The sequence below is a fragment of the Sprattus sprattus genome, assembly GCF_963457725.1.
Source record: "Sprattus sprattus genome assembly, chromosome: 9".
Lineage (NCBI taxonomy): Eukaryota > Metazoa > Chordata > Actinopteri > Clupeiformes > Clupeidae > Sprattus > Sprattus sprattus.
In genome coordinates this window covers 17,130,578-17,142,717 of record NC_137928.1, presented here as the reverse complement: position 1 = coordinate 17,142,717, position 12,140 = coordinate 17,130,578, and the positions used below count along the sequence as shown (strand labels likewise).

The following is a 12,140-nucleotide window of genomic DNA, read 5'->3' as shown; positions in this document are numbered from 1 at the left end:
CAACTTCTACAACGCCAGGTTTCAAATGTATCCGCCTAGGCAGCGGTTTTGAAAAGCATCTTTTAACGCCGTTTTAAAGTAAGGGGTGTCGTGTATGCCTATCAGACTGTGTTTAACGGGATGCTATGAAGAAGTTAACCTAGCTATTAACTATCCTTGATATCTCTAGCTTAGGGAACCATTTTAACAGTTCGTAGTTGCTAGCAAGTGTAATATGAACTAATTTTAATATGAAGTAAATATGAACCCGTATTAATATGAAGCTGCACAGGCACCCCGAGGGCTGTCTACCTTTCCCTAGTATTAATTGTATACGTTAAATCGAGGAGACCATAACATGAGCTAGATAACTACATCCATTTAAGGTTAATCAAATGTTTATTTAGCTAACTAACTAGCATTGCAACTAGGTAACCATAGCAACCCGGAAACTCAATGTTCGCTGAAAAGTTTAATTTCCCTAAATCAGCTCACCAATAAAAGATCCAAAGTGATCACAACTTTTCGTGGGCTGTATGCGGTTGGGCAAGGGCGCTGATTACGCTCCGCTCGCAAATGTTAGTAAATGAGGCCCTGAGTTTACAAATTTAAGTTTTCAAGTCAAAATGTACCTTGACAGGTGATAGGGAATACACTGGTCGCTGGACCTGTGGTGACAACTCAGTTGGGCAGCTTGAACTCAACTGTCAGATGGACGAGGGTTATTTCAAACAGGAAGATGCTGAGGTCACAAGTGCCCTTACTCACCTTTATTTCCAAAATATCTGTTTCTCTAATCTCCCCACCTTCCTCTTCTTCTCTCTCCTGACAGAGGTGGCCTGGGAGTTGAGTGAACTCTTCCTCCTCTTTGTCCTTCTCTTCCTCATCAGCCCTCTTCCCCTCGGCCAGGGGGCCTGCGTCATGCCGCGGTGTGTTTGACCCATGAGGCCTGCGCCCGTGACCCTGTCCAAACTGAAGCTGGGGAAGCTAAAGGTGGTTCGGCGGCAGCTGCTGCAGCGCTATGAGCACCAGCCCTTCGTGTCCTGTCTGGCTGGCCTCTACGGCTGCCAGTGGAGGCGCTACCAGCGGGCACGAGCCCAGCCCGGGGAGTGCTGCTGCAGCAGGGTCAGTCACTCTCTCTCTATCTCTCTCTCTCTCACTCTCTCTCTCCCCCTCTCTCTCTCTCTCTCGCTCAATCTTTTCTGTAACATCCCGCTCCCTCAGTCTCTCTTGCCCTCCCTCTATTTGTCTGTATCACTGTCTTTTCTCGCTCCCAAACACATACATAGACATCGGCAATTCATTTTCCTCTGTGCATTCTTAATGACCTAATCTTGTAATGTATTCACTCACACGTACATGGACGTGAGCTCACACAGACACGTGCACCTGTTTATATTGATTAGGTGCTGACACACACACAAACACACGCACACGCGCGCGCGCACACACACACACACACACACACACACACACACACACACACACACACACACACACACACACAGCTGACCCGGCTGCTCTCGTCGCAAACTGCTTGTCAGGGCCTTTGTAGTGGCATTGTGCTGATACGGGCACCCTAAGCATTGTATCGATTTCACCTCTCTTTGATGACTCTGTGCAAAGCTGTGAACAAGAGACCTCACTAGAAAAGGAAAGCCCAGGCCTTTGGCTCTCTGATTATTATTTTTAGAGGGCAATAGTATTCATCACACTGTCATCACAGAGAGAGATGAAGCCTAGTGGCAGCATTAGTCATGCTGTTTTCGCTCCTCTCGCTCTCTTAGTGTGTCAGGAGTCTGACACATGGTGTTGATGAAGGTCAGGATTCTGACGTATTCCCCCTGACTATCACAGCTTCTTCTCCGCCTTTCAATGAATTATGGAGCATCTTCTCTTTGTTGGGGTCTCTCTGCACTGGATGTGAGCTGAATGCTAACGTTAGCTCTGCTTTTTTTTCTCTCTCTCTCTCTCCCCCTCTCTCTCATACCTTTCTAGTTGGAGTGTGGCAGCTTCGGCGTGCTCATTGTGACGTTCTTCCTGACCTTGGTTTTCCTGTACTTCTGGAGCGAGGCTCAGAATGACTACGATGATTTCGATTGGTGGGTTTTAACACTTTGAAGAACGCACTAAGTACAATGTATATGTAATGTGTGTTTTAAGTATGAATACAGTAAAAATACTTTTTTTTACTGTTTGTCTATCTGTCTGTCTGCAGGTTTAACTTTGGGAACCTGGGCTTCTGGTTCCCCTGGTCCGTGGTGCTGCTGGTGGTGGCGGCAGCCCTCTTTACCTACATCGCCATCTTGCTGGTAAGGAGACAAACACACACAGCAAAAGAAAAACACCTCCTTATTTCCCAGACACGTGCACCTGTTATATTGATAAGGTGCTTAGAATAAACACCTTTGAATTAACAGTCTTCAATCAGAGCCTACGTTACTCATAAAATCATTCAGTTGTTTATGACAACTGGGAAAACTGAAACATGATATGAATGATTCCATCATATGATCTTTGTTTTGCCTTCCATTACATGGCCTTTATGTTCAAAAGACAGGATGGAAAATAAGTCATTTCTGAAACATACATGATGAAATAAAGGCAAAAATAAGATATTCTCCATCTTGACATCACTTGAAAATATAGGAACATCGATATGAGCCATATGTGATATATATTGGATGTAGGGCCACTGGATGAAGTTATCATTAATTCATTGCTTTGAGTCTGTATGCCCAGGAGGCTCTCTAGCATACAGTGTAGTGTGAGTGAAGCCCAAGTGAGTAATGTATGAGTAATGTACTAGTATTTATAGCTATGAGTGTGTCTGATCTGAGGGATTCTGTTTGTGTGCAGCTGCTGGCAGTGTGCCTGCTCTCAGAGGGACAGAGGCTCTACCTGCACTGGAGCCACAAGGTAACACACACACATAAACACACCCACCCACACACACACACACATTAACACACACATAAACACACACGCACACACACACACACACACACACATACACACACACAAACCAAAACACACACACACCAAAACAAACACGCACCAAAACAAACTCACACCAAAACACACAGAGACACTGAGTAACTGAAGGTTTACTGCTATGGAACTTGATAGCACCTGCAAGTTAAAGACCAGCAGGTTAGATCTGAAAGATGTAATCTTCAGCAGACTCTGTAAGAAGGCAAATTTGGACATCTTCTTTTCTGAAGTTGACATTGAAATAGCACCTGTGTTTGTCCTCTCAGACCTGTAGTGAATAAGGACCTGATTAAATATTCTCCTGGTTTGAGTGCTGCCCAATGAACTCTGACCTCTGAGTCTGACCTCGAACTTGGGCAATGACTGAGGCAGTGACCTCTCAATAATGGTCAGTGATGCGGTGTGCTGACTGGCATCTCTCTTGTGTTTTTGTGCTTATGTTGAACAGATTGGCATCCTGGTGACCCTCACCTTCTCCATCAGTGCCACGGCAGTGCTGTCAGACCTGTGGAGCAGACAGTGGAGGACTCTCCTGCTCTCTCTGCAGGTGAGGGACAGCACACACAGTCACACAGCAACACCGACAATGGACACGGTCGAGTATCCAAACTATGAACAGAAACATACTATGTATATACTATGGTATGTAATACTGGACTCTTGACTTTCCCGTAGGTGACTGCACCTTTCCTGCATGTGGGCGGGGTGTCTCTCATGATGCTGCTGTCGTGGCCAGTGGCTCTTCACTTCTTCCGCATGAACAAAAGAGGTGAGGTTTTTTTGATTCTCCGCCATTTGGTGCACCCCTGCGGTTTCAGGTGTTGGCATACTGTTGTGTCCTTATTTCACCAAGGTCTTCCCAGAAACAAATCCACTGAAGTGAAGCGCTCATCTGGCATTCTGAGTTTTAAATAGGCACGAGGCCTGGAGTTGGGCTTTGACAGGATGAATGCGGGATGAGCGCGGTCACGGAGTACTGCTCTTGTGAACAGGCATTATGCAGTAATGAAAGGCAGCTGTGTTGGAGTCAGGGCTCATCCTTCACCACACATCCCTGTTTCCCCTCTGTTCCACTTCTTTCTCTCATGCGCTCCCCCTCTCTTTCTCTCTCTCTTTCTTACTGTCTACCCTCATATACATAGTGTATTTACATAGTAAGATATTTGTTTAGTATATTATCATCACAATGTAAATACACCGGATGTACTATTTCACCGCCTTTAACATTCCTATCTTAAGCTATACGCTCCAAAATAATGATCTTTTAATATCAGAGACCTCCCTTTCACACTGAGTCATTCTCTTGTCTCAGAAATAGCTGTTCTCATAGTTTTCGTTGTTCTCCTTCTGGCTCTTCTCTCACTTCTCTTTCACAGTCTCTGTCACTCCTCTCATCCATTCTGTGGTTGTTATAGTTACGGCCTTGTGTTGGGTGGTGGTGACGTCGGTGATAACTGGCTGAGTCATGTCTGAGACTGAGAGAGGGCTCCTTATGCAGGGAGAGAGAGAAAGAGAGAGAGAGAGAGAGGAGGGGGGAGAGAAAGAGAGAGGGAGGGAGGGAGGGAGACAGAACGAGTCATGGGGTTAAATTCTGCCTTCCATCACCAGCTGTGGCTGACGTCTGTCTCCATTCGGACACCAATCCTATTGTCTATCACCATTACGCCCACAACCCACCCTTTCAAACACGTACACACACTCAGCTCCAGACCAAATTACTACCTTCACAGATGATGACAAGGTCTCGTAACAATGTTATTTTCTGATTTTAAACAGACACCTGTGTTGCTTGTAGGGGAGGCAGACAGTATAATATTTATTCTTATAATATTTCTTAATACAGTCTGCTTGCAACAGTGCTCTGCTGACAGACTGAAACCAGCGACCTGTTACAATGGTTGTGGGTTTTAAACATGCAGTCAGACCTCGGCCTCACAGAGAGATTTATTTCATTATTTCTTACATTATAACCTTCTCTCGATCAAAGACATAATGTGTGTGTGTGTGTGTGTGTGTGTGTGTGTGTGTGTGTGTGTGTGTGTGTATGTGTGTGTGTGTGTGTGTGTTTGTTTGTGTGTGTGTTTTCCTATCTCCATAACAGTGCGGCAGGTAGCTATCTTGGGACTCTATCTGTCTGTTCTGTTTGCCTTATACCTGGTGCCCCTGGGCATGTACTCCCCCTGCATTAAAGAGGAGGGCACACTGGGCCCAGCACCAATTCTCATTGGACACCGAGGAGCTCCCATGGTATGCCTGCACACTACAACAATAAGTTACAAGTAAAATACAACTAATAGGACTTAACTGGGCAGTGTATCATACAACAAGATACAATAGACTACTCAGATATTACGGTATTTTACATTCACAGCCAGTGCCAGAACTACCATACTGTATTTGGAGTTAGTAGAACTATAACAATCCTGACATTTTCACTCGCCTATACCCAAGACATTTTTATCTTTGGCTCTTTCAATAGTATAACTAACTTTTTTTTTTACTTAGAGGTGCTAGTACCTTTGTGTTGCTGACTGCTTTCATATTGATGTGTTTGAAACCAGCTTGCACCAGAGAACACACAGCTGTCCTTTGAGAGGGCAGTGGAGGCGGGGGGAGACGGCCTGGAGACTGACGTCACTATCAGGTATCAGCTTCCCCTAAGACAGGAGGACTCAGACTGTAGACAGAAAGATCAAGTTAAATATCTACTGAGGGAATTTAGTACCAGAGTTAGCAACACTTATAATGATATTCTGCGTCAGTTATACAATAGCCTATTGCCATGGAATTATATTGGATTTGATGATGTTATGTTATGTGTAAGGAAAGTAGGAAACAACCTACTAGGAAACAACCTACTAGGAAAGTAGGAGATTTTTGAGAGGTCTGAGAAATAGGTTTGACGTCAGTCGACATGGTAACGTTTGTGTAATAAGAAATAAAGTCACTCAACTTGGAATTGGGATGCTCGGAAATGGGAGTTTTCCGAATCCTCCAACTGCCTGAACACATGATTAGTAAGCAAACTCATCGTACAACAACCTACGGTTGCACCCACCTGGGTCAACAGCCATTGGGCATCAATACACATTTGCTATCAGGTGGGCCAAGTGGGCAGACAAACACGCATCACATGTAGTTGATGTCAAATTGACTCAGCTCTAGGAAGTGAATGAGAGTAATCCTCCCCTAAAGCCTAAAGAAGATCATCCCTCCATAGGGTAGCTTCTCTCACACACACATCCAAGTCCATGTGCAGGATAGTCTAGTGCAGGTGCTCCTCCACACCCTCCTTGCGGTGCCTGTCTGTGCTGACACTCATTCATCCGCCGTCACTGGAGCTGGGCCAAGGTCAGGGCCCCAGTGCTTGACAGTTGGCTGGTATTTATAGACATCAGACGTTAACGTTGCACAGTTGGTCTACTGCACCATGCCACGCCAGCCCAGTTAAGCTCCTCCAGCCAAGACGAGTTTGGCTAACTGGATTAGCATGCTCTTAAGCACACATAGGCCATTCTGTTCTTCCACACTGTAGTACGTAGGTAAAGGTAACAACATGGCTAAACTTGGACACAGTGGTAGGTAGGTAAAGGTAGCATGACTCGGGAGAAATGGAAAGGGCTATACCCTTTGTCACCTTTCTGTCTCGAGCCTGTCTGAGCCATATCAAGCGAACGATCAAGCGAAGTGATAGTTTTCTTCAGCTCACTTGAGATTAATTGTTGTCGTTGACTTTTCTGTTCCACAATTCAATATCCATTAAAGCTGTTATAGGTTTTTTGGTTATCAAAAAATTAAAAATATTCTAGGCTGTAAATTATAATGGGCATCTGGTGATCTGAGAAAAAGGCAGTATTTCCTAACACGGCTGAGCTTAAGAATCATAGAATCAAGATTGGAAAAATGTTGGTTCCTTTTTTTTTTTTTTTACACCAATAGCTACTTGCCTTTTACATCAGTTAATTTTCTCTCCAGCTATGACGGTGTGCCTTTCCTCATGCATGACCGAACCCTGCGGCGGACCACCAACGTGCGTGAGGTGTTCCCCAACCGCACCGACATGATGGCAGCCATGTTCACCTGGGCTGAACTGGAGATGCTGGATGCTGGTTCCTGGTTCCTACATGTGAGGGAACCTTCTGATCTGATATTATGAACACTTATACCATTGTATGCTAGACCCATTGCTGCAGATGAACAATACAGTGAAGTTATTGATTACTGTTGTTTGTGGAGCGATCTTTTTGTCATCTTTCAATGTTTCAGCATTTAAGAATTTCATGTTCACTGTAATATATTTTGAAGCCGTAAATCCTGACTGTATGTTTGTAATTTTGTTCCAGCACAGAGACTTTCCATTATACTTGCTTAGCATACAACATAGGCTTTTCAGAATGCTTTAACATACATAATAACTAATTAAATTTGGAAATCCATTGTAAAGCCTTTGGAGAAAATCAATAAGGCTTAAGAGATTTATCCTTGAATTTGTCTCACCCTGGGGTTACCAGGTGACAAGATTGCACGTCTGCAGCCAGTGTGTCTGCATCAGTCAACCACCGTTTCCTCAGGGCATGTATTTTGATATACACAGCAAAACAGGGCATGTGTTTAGGATGATGTATAGCCACCGGCTCGCTTCACAGTGACTGATGACTAAGGCTGAGTAATGGCTCCCAGCCCCCACACAGCCCATCCGTCTCATCTGTCCCTTCCCTCCACTGCAGCGGGACCCGTTTGGTACCGTCTCGTCCCTGAGCCCAGAGGAGCAGTCCCAGATGCAGAACCAGACGGTTCCCATGCTGAAGGAGTTCCTGGACCTGGCGGCACGCCACCAGAGCCTGGTGATCTTCGACCTGCACAGGCCGCCGAGGGGCCACCCGTACCGGGACTCGTGGATCGAGCGCACCCTGGAGGTCATGCACAACTCCTCCATCAACTCCAGCCAGGTATGCACATAATGAACCCTGTCAATACCACTATCAGCATCGTGCTGTTAAATATTTGGACCACTTAAGGCTGCATATTTCAAAATACCGCAGAAGAGTGCTGCACAATCTATGCTAGCTGTAGTTGGATTATATAGTTTGTTTATGTAGTGAGTTTACTATATATATATAGTACTGTAGACTGTAAAGTTGTTGTTGTGTTTCCCCTGTCCTGTCCTTCTGTAAGTGTTCTGATGTAAAGGCGTGTGGTTGGGGCTGGGGTTATGCAGGTGCTGTGGCTGCCATCAGAGCTGCGGGCGCTGGTGCAGGAGCTGGACCCCGAGCTGCAGCAGACCTCAGGCCGCGGGGGCTCCATCGAGGAACTGCAGGAGGACCACATCGTCAGACTCAACCTCCACTACAGCTTCATGTCTCAGGAGCAGATTAGGTAAGGCACCGCAGGAAGCGACCTGGTGATTTCTTTCCCCTGTTTGCAGATACAGACTTAAAATCACTCCACATAACACAAGATGGAGGTATGTTTTTCAAAGTAGGGATTTCACTTTAGACTTTAACACTTTTGTGGCTTCTGTGGCCATTTCCTCTGAAAGTGTTTCACCATAACAGCCTTTTAACCAATCAATTTTCTGCAGCTCTCAGCACCTCTCTGTGGAAAGCGTCTCTCTCTCCACCTAATCTCCCCTTCACTTCCCTCCCAGTTTCAAAGATGATGAAGATAAACACAGTAGAGCCCAACAATACACCCCACTGCTGTTCTTCCTCCCCTGAGTGTTGCATAAGACTCCCCTCAGGTGGCTCTGCACAGTGTATGAGTGTTACACGTCCAGACTTCAGCCATCACGTTGTGAAGGAATGAAAGGGGGAACATTAATAATGGTGTTGATTAGAAGGAGAATAATTGAGGGGGTGAAGACACCCTAGATGAGGGAGAGGGGAGCTAAGGTAAAGAGTGAATGTAACAGAGGGAGGGAAGGAGAAAAGAGAGCGGAATGGTAATGGGCACTCTTATTCTGCAGGATTGCGCAACACCAATTAGGACAGCGATCACAGCCACAACAGTCCATCAAGAGCAATTAGCGGAGCAAGCTCGCTCTCAAAAAACCACAAGGACGTTTAACGCGCAATCATTTCCCCTTTGTTTGAGGGAACATACCACAAGCCTCTGATCGAAAACAGAATGTTCCTCCTTGCAGTGGAGTGCAGCTGCTCTGGTTCTGTGCCTTTGTCTCGGGTCTATATATTTGTTCCGTGCATAGAACATCAGGGCCAGTGGGCTGTGAATTGATTCATCCGTAGCTTTGTTGGCATGGAAATGTGTGTCCTTGCATTAGTGTGGCTGTAGATTTTAGAGGAGGAAACAATGGCAGCTAATGACCTTGCCTATTTATAGCATTAAGGTAAAGCAGTTCATCCATGCTTGCACCTTTGTCTTTGTTTTAGCTAACATTGGAAATACCTTGATTGTGAACCCAGGCTGTAGGTTCTCCCATCAAAAGGAACCATGAAAGGAATGTTTTCACTTTGAAATGGTTTTATCTCAGCAGAGCCAGAATTTGAAGAATAGGGGAGTCCTCTTACTTTCATGTGAGAACAAACGAACACAGCCATGTTGCTCCCCGGATGGTTGGTCTAGACCAGGGGTACTCAAGTAGAAATGATGAGGGGCCACAAAAAAAAAATTCAGTGACTCAAGGGGCCATTTATTGGGACCGTGTACGTCCGATAACGTATCATAACATAACGTATGTATAACATTTACAACATTTTATAACATAACATTTCCTTTTTATTAAAAACAAAAATATTTCCTAAAATAAAAATATAATTTTAATTTGGGCATATATTAAAATAAATAACTAAATAAAACCAAACATAACCCTGTTATTAACCATGTTATTAAACAAATAGCCTTCAGACAGCTAATTTTTGTGCTTTGTTTACCAAACTATTTCACATTTCTCACATGTCCCCTTTAATGGGAGAATTGGCCTCTGCTTTCTTTGGCCAATGCTTCAAACCTGGGCTGATATGGTGTGATTGCTATCTGTTTATCGTTGCAAGCCCCAGCCTCGTATTGAGATCGCGGCGCGCGGTTTCAAAATAAGAGCGCCCAGCGCGTTTTTTTTTTTTTTTTTTAATAATTAAAAAAACTTTTCAAAACAGCTCGAGGGCCATTAATAGACACCCCGCGGCCGCTACTTGAGTATGACTGGTCTAGACTCAATAGTAGCAGATGGTCATATTAGTTTTGATCATGGACAGGAAAGATTCAGGGAAGGTTTTTCTCACCAAAAGCCTCTGTGTGTCTGTCTCATTTCAGTGAGTACGCCTCGGCGAACATCTCCACGAACCTGTATGTGATCAGCCAGCCGTGGCTCTACTCCCTGGCCTGGTGCTCTGGGGTCCACTCGGTCACCACCAACGCCATGCACATCCTCAAGAACCTGCAGCGGCCCCTCTTCCTCATGGTGAGTGGGAGACCTGCATCTGAGCATCTGCAACCTGAACTGACCTCAACCTGAGCTAACCTTAACTTGGTTAAGGGACCAAGAAGCTGTGGTTAGATAAGAGAGTTGGAAAATGTCCAAAATCACATTGTTGTTTTTTCCCCTCAGACACCAGAAGAGTACAGCATGATGTGGATCTTGACTGATGCTGTATCTGCTGTCCTCATCACCTTAGTCTTTGCTTTCCATTGGTGAGTATTAATTACAGTGCACCATACTATGATCACACATCGTCTTATACAGAGTACTACAGAGATATTATCTTAGCATTCAAAACGTGCGGTATGGATATTACTGTCTCCTGTTTCTGATGTCCTTTGACATTTTGCGATAAGTGTACTGGTCAGTGCTCGGCCATCCATACAATTGTTGAATGCTTTGTTGTTTGGTCATCAATACTACTAGCACAGTCTAGCACTGTTTAATGTGGGAGGCTTTAAGACCCTGGAGGTGAGCAGTTTGAGTGTCTGGAGGCCACTCTGGGGAGTTAACTTCAACTCAGTAGGAACAAAAGCACAGTGTTTCACTTCCACGAATTCTCCTCTTTCAGGTGGCGAGAGAGAGGCTTGCCTTTCTGGCCAGGCAGTAGGCCAGTACACGAGAATGGACCTTACAGCAAATTCAGGACAGGTAAGGCCATCTCCTTTCCAACTCTCCTTTCCCCATGAGCCCACTCCCAGCACATAACCATCAGTTTGCTGATCACGTAACTGTTTGGAGTATCCACCATTACACCATGCATTATATCCATATATCCATGCCTGCCTATTCCATGCATGTCAGTAAGAGTGCGTTTTTTGTGTGTGTGTGTGTGTGTGTGTGTGTTGGTGTGTGTGTGTGTGTGTGTGTGTGTGTGTGTGTGTGTGTTTGTGTTGTGTGTGTGTGTACCTCAGATCACACAGAAGTCCTGGGGATTCGCTGGAACCCCATCCTGTCTGAGCGGACGGCCCCCGTGCTGGTCTCCCTTCCCCTGGACCACGCCCTGTCACTGCATGCCCCTGCCGTGCCCATGCATGGCTACCCTGTGCTTGTGTGACCCCCCACCCCCATCATGGTCCCTCCATCACTCTCCCACTCACTCACTCACTCATCTCAGCTAAGCCTGTGTTTGAGCGTTTGTGTAACATCTTCCTCATCCTCTTCCTCCTGTCCAGCAGAGCTGAGTGACGTCTGGTCAGTGTCCAGCGTCAGCGTGCGCGGTGAGGCCCACAGCCTGCCCAACACGGCCAATTTGCCCACAATCCCCGAGGAGCCCCTCGTCTGAGAGACAGAGAGAGGGAGAGCGCAGTGGGAGAGGGAAAGCAAGAAGGAGAGAGAGAGAGAATTGGGGCGGGCGTTACGGGAGAAGATTGATGCAATCCTTTGCCAGGCTCTCTCGCTCTCTCATTCTCCCCCCTTCTTCCAAGCGTTCTGCATCCTAGACTGTGACGTTTGTGGAAATCCTTGTGTACAAACACCAATGCGTTTGAGATGAGGATGAGACTGAAGTGATGCTGGAGAGATTGTTGTCTGTACACTTGCTAAGGTCGAAAAAAAGACACTGATGCTGAAAGCCTGAATAAACTCTCTTCGCTTCATCTTTGATAGCATCTCCTCTATGATAAACACAGGTTTACTCTATTGATTGATACTTACACAGCGCCCCCAATGGACTGAACTGGTATCATGCTGTGATAAGAGTCATGTGATTTGTATGTGAAGGAAACCGGAG

General features: G+C 45.6%; 1 protein-coding gene across 1 annotated transcript; it reads left to right on the top strand.

Moving 5' to 3' along the window:
• Positions 1-921: 921 nt before the first annotated feature.
• gdpd4a (glycerophosphodiester phosphodiesterase domain containing 4a) lies at positions 922-11,705 on the top strand (the record flags this gene model as incomplete). The annotated part of the gene is made up of 15 exons (XM_080844906.1): positions 922-1,104; positions 1,978-2,081; positions 2,198-2,291; positions 2,839-2,898; positions 3,422-3,520; positions 3,649-3,742; positions 5,075-5,220; positions 5,535-5,617; positions 6,949-7,099; positions 7,701-7,922; positions 8,192-8,349; positions 10,243-10,390; positions 10,538-10,620; positions 10,980-11,059; positions 11,587-11,705. 15 exons carry the CDS (start codon positions 922-924, stop codon positions 11,691-11,693), a joined length of 1,812 nt encoding a protein of 603 aa, XP_080701032.1. The 3' UTR covers positions 11,694-11,705.
• Between the last annotated feature and the right edge of the window lie 435 nt (positions 11,706-12,140).